Here is a 6,749-nt window from a genome sequence, read left to right as displayed (position 1 = left end):
TGGGGAAAACCACTAGAGCATTCAGGTACAACCTAAATCAAATCCCTTATGATTATACAGTGGAAGTGAGAGATAGATTTAAGGAACTAGATCTGATAGACAGAGTGCCCGATGAACTACGGACGGAGGTTCGTGACATTGTACAGGACACAGGGATCAAGACCACTCCCAAGAAAAAGAAATGCAAAAGGACAAAATGGCTGTCTGAGGAGGCCTTACAAATAGCTGTGAAAAGAAGAGAAGTGAAGAGCAAAGGAGAAAAGGAAAGATGTAAGCATCTGAATGCAGAGTTTCAAAGAATAGCAAGGAGAGATAAGAAAGCCTTCCTCAGCAATCAATGCAAAGAAATAGAAGAAATCAATAGAAAGACAAAGACTAGAGATTTTTTTCAAGAAAATAAGAGATACCATGGAAACATTTCATGCAAAGATGGGCTCAATAAAGGACAGAAATGGTATGGACCTAACTGAAACAGAAGACAGTAGGAAAAGGTGGCAAGAATACACAGAAGAACTGTACTTCACTTTCACTTTTCCCTTTCATGCGCTGAAGAAGGAAATGGCAAGCCATTCTAGTGTTCTTGCCTGGAGTATCCCAGGGCCTGGGGAGCCTAGTGTGCTGCCATCTATGGGGTAGCACAGAGTTGGACATGACTGAAGGGACTTAGCAGACTTAGCAGCAAGATCAGTGAAAGGAAGAACAAAAATATCTCTTAAACCATGGTTTCCCCCAAAAAGTTCATATTTATTTACCTAGAAGTCCATCTTTGTGTCTATTACACAAAGATCTACATTTTTTGAAATACTTATTGGATAGGTTTTTTGTTTAACAAATATTTTACAGCAGCTTTTACATCCTTATTCCTCAAGCTGTAGATTATAGGATTTAGCATGGGAGTCACTACACCATAAAACAGAGAAATGAGCTTGTCAGAAGCTTGCAACTTGTTTTCTCCATGCAGTTCTTGAGACTTGGGTTTGACATACATAAAGAAGATGGTACCATAAAATATAATTACCACAGTCAGATGTGCTGAGCAGGTAGAAAAGGCCTTATGTCTCCCTGTCGCTGAGTTTATTCTCAAGATGGTATAGAGGATGAACATGTAGGAGAAAAAAATGACCAGCAGTGGAAGAACTAGAAATGCTATATTTGATACCATCATGGTGACAATATTGAGAGATATATCAGTACAAGCTAGCTTGAGAACAGCTAATATTTCACATGTGAAATGATTGATTACATTATTCTCACAGAAAGGCAATCGCATGGCAAGAGATGTTTGCACAATTGAGTTGATTCCACCAGAGAGCCATGACACAGAAGCCATCAGGACAGACACCACCCTGCTCATGATGACAGGGTATCTCAGAGGGTTACAGATGGCCACATAGCGGTCAAAAGCCATCATGCCAAGGAGCAAACACTCTGTTGACCCCATTGCAAATCCTAAGAACATCTGCACTGCACATCCAGAGAAGGAAATGCTCCTTTTCTTTGAGATTAAGCTCACCAAAGTTGAAGGAACAGAGGAAGATGTATAGCAGATATCCAGAAAAGAGAGGTTTCCCAGGAAGAAGTACATGGGGGAGTGAAGATGGGAATCAAAAATGCTTGCTGTGATCAGAACACCATTGCCAATTAGAATGACTAGGTACATACTTAGAATTACAACAAAGTAAACAATCTCAATCTTTGGGTATTCAGAAAGACCCAGAAGAATAAATCCTAGCACAAATGTCTGGTTAATTTTCTCCATGTCCTCTGCTTTCAGGATGTCAAAGGAAGATCTCATATAAGATATATTCACTGCCAGGAAACAAGTGTTACATGTTACACATTACCTGAACAATTAATTTTTAAAGACTGTATTACAAGGAGTGTTTGCTTGAAGCCCTGACATCCAGTTATCTTCAACAATGTGTATCAACAAAATACAATAAAACTAGAAATGATTAAAGTATCTATGCCATTGCCACTATGTGAAGATCTACCTATGATCAAAGAAACATATAGAAGTAACTTTTCCTGTTGAGGACATGTTCCTGGGTTGAGGTTTCTAAAATTCCCGACTAATTAATAATTATAAGCCTGACTTCATCTGTCCTAGAAAGTAAAGAGTGGAAATGGCAAAAAAGCACTCAATAGGACTGGAAATTTTAAACTGCAATTCACAATGGTCAAAATTCACAGAGATTCTGATTTGGGGGGGGCATACATCTTTCTATGCCTGACACTGCATAGTATATATTAGTCACCTTAATTGTTTTATAGATAATTAGTAATAATAAATTGAATAGCATAAACTGAAATTTAACATCTGTTTAAACACAGATATCTGTTGATTTCATATTCCAGCTCCTCTTAGTTTCTTGTATGACTGTTCCTATGACAAGACCACTGCATACACCAACTCCACATGAATGTTACAGACAAGCTTTGGAGAACATTATGTAGTCTCTTCACTTATTTTTACTCTGTGGCTTCAGACTGTATCTTCATAATTTACTCACTTAAGTCAACCTAAGAAAACACAGCAAAAAGGTTTAAATATTTTTTATAAATAGGTATACATGGGCATATGTACTATTTTATGTTTAACAGAATATAATCATTGTTTATACTATCCCCATTTTTCAAATATTAAAAAATGGAATTTTTTCAAGGTTGACCGCATAGTAAATAGTAAAGTGGAGCTCAAAGCTCAGATCGAGTGTAGTTCACAGCATCACTACTTTTAGTATACACATGGGTCATCACACGGTAGGGTTTTATGAGACTTTTAGCAGAAACATAGTAAAAGGCATTAAGACACTTAGATTAGTGTGTTTGTCACATTACTGACTGGATGTGAAAACTGATCTTTCCATAACCACCACCATATTTGACATTGGTCAGAATTGCCAGCTTAGTCCTCACATGGTGACAGATGCGTGGATTTCAGCGTGGCCGCTGTCACCCACTCTGTCACAGTTTGCCATGTGAGGGGAGCTGGGGAAATCACTAAATAGCAGATCTTACTTAGAATCAGAAATCCAACTCAGCAGAGGGAGTCATACTAAGGAACAATTTAATTAAGAATACACAACAGAAATATCACAACTTTGAAGAGAAAGACAATAAGGGAATATAAAAATCTCAATTTTGGAGATGAAAACTTTAGCCCAAATGACATTGTGAAGCTTAAGGAAAGAATTTTCCTTAAAGAAGAGAAAGAGGAGGGAAAAACCTTCATTTCATTTATGCAACAATTTCTTACTTCAGGATCTTGTGTGTCATATTTTAGGCTTGAAATTAGTTCACTTGGCTAATGTCACATGACTAAAATCAAGAACAAGCAATATTCATAGTTCATTATCTTTACACTACAATTTTGCCTAACTGGTAGCATTAAAATTTGTATAAAATCATGTGTCAACAGTAGGCTATTGTTAGTGAGAACCTTAGAATAGTCAAGGTCACAAAGTCAAATTGACCTTCATTCAATAGTGCCAAGAACAAGGAGGCAAAGATCCAACACTTATCCTATACTACTTCACATGACAAGTCAAAATTCTCCCCAGTGAGGCTCAGAAATTGGTGAGAGGATGCACTGGATAAGGGACATGAGCACCCTGATCAGACCAATCACTATAGAAATGACAGCAAGATTTACCAAGATACATGAAGATGTTTTAACCAGGCTCTTTGAATCCAGGACTGCAGCGACTGTTGTCTTCCTCTTCCAGACAATTGCGATGACAATGCATCTGAGGCTATCTAAACTGCTTCTTCCAGCCAACTGTTGCAAACCTTTCCATCCTAGGCAGAAATCTCTCACTAAGTCAAATACACCTTGAACTAGGCTTGTTTTGCTACCTTTGGTTTACTTCTGCTCCCAGCACTTTAAACTGTTTATGTTGTTATATTGTGAGGCAACGAGAGACATGGGGGAAGGAGCTTATTTGTCTTGTTCATCCTTCTACACCTAAGTCTAATACAGGGGCAGCACATAATAGATGGGTTCTGACTGAATTGGTAAAGGCTTATTTTCTAGACTCAAGCAATTTTCCCGTGCAGTATTTGTGAATTAATGATCAGGAAAACTTTAACATGTCACATTTGTTCATCAACATCAGGTTTTAGCTTTTTAAACTATTTTTCAGTCAATACTAACAAACAGCCATCTTATATAAACTATTACCATTTACCCATTGTAAGTACAGAGGATCACTTAATATTTTAAAAAATACATATGACATGGGTTTTTACAGTGAAAAAGCATCTCAAATCAAAGTCTTTGGTTTGAGGTTCTCTGACTCTAATTAATAGCTGTCTTCTCATTTGTAAAATGATAAAAATATTTGCCTTACTTTCCTTAGAGGAATGTTTTTAGGAAATAATGTGATAGCATATGGAAATTAAGGATTAACAGAGTATATAAATAATAATGAAATAGTGATAGTCATAATGATTCACAGCTGTATTTTAGTGATAAACTGATACCTGTGTTTCATCAGGCTATTCACATTACAAATTACTACTAAATGATAGCTTAAACTATAGACTGAAAAGATACAGTGCCATGACAATCAAGATTTACCATTATTATTGATAAATTATTTCTACCTCCTAAAAGAACTTGCTACTTTTCTTGTCAGTATTTACTGTCAGCATTCTGAATTAAGATCAGGTTCAACAAACAATGCTTGATTCCTCAGATGTGGAAGAATAAATATTTGTTATGCAACAGTTGTAATTGTTCCCCTGTTCTCAAAGCAATTTAAAGTTGGAATGAGAGATCAGTGGAATGGGAAACTTTTGGTGCATTAGGGACATTGTCCCACAGACACAATTAAGAGTGGTGTTGGGAACAAGCTGTGTCTGAACTAAAACTCCAAACTGAAATGACATTCTCCTACCCATGTAACATTTGAAAACAGGAGCAAATGTTCACCAAAGTAATTTCATGAAATATGAGAGCTTTTTAGTTCAAATTATTACCAAAATAATGTTAATTCAAAGTAAGAACTTATTAATTCAAATGAAAATTATCAAAATGAAATGCTTGAATTAAAAGTAATCAATTCAATTGATCAATTCAATTCATTGTGAATTCAATGACAAATTTAATGTTTTTGCTTTTTTATATTCATTGTTTTAGATAGCTCGATTTTGTGCAGGATGGAATCACAATTTTGCTAACGAAAAAAGATACTGAAAAGCAATAAAATAAATTCCCAGCACAAAAGGGAATCCATATGTTTAAGGTCACAAAAGTAAAGAAGAAAAAGAGTAGGAGGAAGAGGAAAAGCAGGAGAGAGAGGAGGAAGAGGGGAAGAAGTTAGAATGGGCAGTTAAAGGTATGAATTCAGGTAGATAAACAATTTATTACTGAATTAAATGTTTTAGGAAAGTTTATTGAATTATACTGTAGATAATACCAACCTTTGGCAAAGTTACTCTTCAGAAATAAAGAAGACATAACGACTTTCCCACACAAACAAAGCTGAAGGAATTTAGCACCATGACTCACTTTACCAGAAATGCTAAAAGGAGTTCTTCAAGAGGAAATGACAGAACACTAATTAGGAAGCATCACTATGAACAAAACACTATGAGCATCACTATGGAGGTGATGGAATTTCAGCTGAGCTATTTAAAATCCTTAAAGATGATGCTGTGAAAGTGTTGCACTCACATGCTGGAAAATTTGGAAAACTCAGCACTGGCCACAGAACTGGAAAAGGTCAGTTTTCATTCCAAGCCCAAAGAAAGGTCAAAGAATGTTCAAACTACCACACAATTGCACTCATCTCACAAGCTAGGAAAGTAACGCTCAAAATTCTCCAAGCGAGGCTTCAACAGTATGTGAACCCAGAACTTCCAGATGTTCAAGTTGGATTTAGAAAAGGCAGAGGAACCAGAGATCAAATTGCAAACATCCATTGGATCATTGAAAAAGTAAGAGAATTCCAGAAAAATCATATACTTCTGCTTTACTGACTATGCATAAAGTCTTTGACTATATGGATCACAACAAGCTGGAAAATTCTTCAAGAGATGGGAATACCAGACCACCCGACCTGCCTCCTGAGTTACTGAATGCAGGTCAAGAAGCAACAGTTAGAACCGGACATGGAACAACAGATTGATTCCAAAATGGGAAAGGAATACATCAAGGCTGTATATCGTCACCCTGATTATTTAACTTATATGCAGAGTACATTATGAGAAATGCTGGATTGGATGAAGCACAAGCTGGAATCAAGACTGCCAGGAGAAATATCAATAAGCTCAGATATTCAGATGACACCACACTTATGTCAAAAAGTGAAGAACTGAAGAGCCTCTTGATGAAAGTGAAAGAGGATAGTGAAAAAGTTAGCTTAAAACTCAACATCCAAAAAACTAAAATCATGGCATCTGGTCCCATCATTTCTGGGCAAACAGATGGGGAATCATTGGAAATAGTGAGAGACTTTATTTTCTTGAACTCCAAAATCACTAAAGATGGTGACTGAATCCATGAAATTAAAAGACACTTGCTCCTTGGAAGGAAAGCTATGACAAACCTAGACAGCATATTAAAAAGCAGAGACATTATTTTGCCGACAAAGGTCCATATAATCTAAGCTACAGTATTTCCAATAATCATGTATGGATGTGAGAGTTGGACCATAAAGAAAGCTGAGTGCCAAAGAACTGATGCTTTTGAACTATGGTTCAGGAATCCCTTGGACAGCAAGGAGACCCAGCCAGTCCATCTT

The 6,749-nt window shown here is 36.5% G+C and overlaps 1 protein-coding gene across 1 annotated transcript; it reads right to left on the bottom strand.

The window, feature by feature from the left end:
• Nucleotides 1–805: 805 nt before the first annotated feature.
• Nucleotides 806–1,816, bottom strand: LOC133071398 (olfactory receptor 13C3). The gene has a single exon (XM_061163994.1). The coding sequence runs from the start codon at nt 1,793–1,795 to the stop codon at nt 806–808; it is 990 nt and encodes a 329-aa protein (XP_061019977.1). The 5' UTR covers nt 1,796–1,816.
• Nucleotides 1,817–6,749: the final 4,933 nt, after the last annotated feature.

Source organism: Dama dama, chromosome 16 (genome assembly GCF_033118175.1).
Source record: "Dama dama isolate Ldn47 chromosome 16, ASM3311817v1, whole genome shotgun sequence".
NCBI lineage: Eukaryota > Metazoa > Chordata > Mammalia > Artiodactyla > Cervidae > Dama > Dama dama.
Note: the sequence above shows the minus strand (reverse complement) of the source record. Positions and strands in the feature narration are given on the sequence as shown.

Coding starts and splice junctions, on each gene's coding strand:
- LOC133071398 (XM_061163994.1), bottom strand. CDS start 1,795: ATGAGATCTTCCTTTGACATCCTGAAAGCAGAGGACATGGAGAAAATT.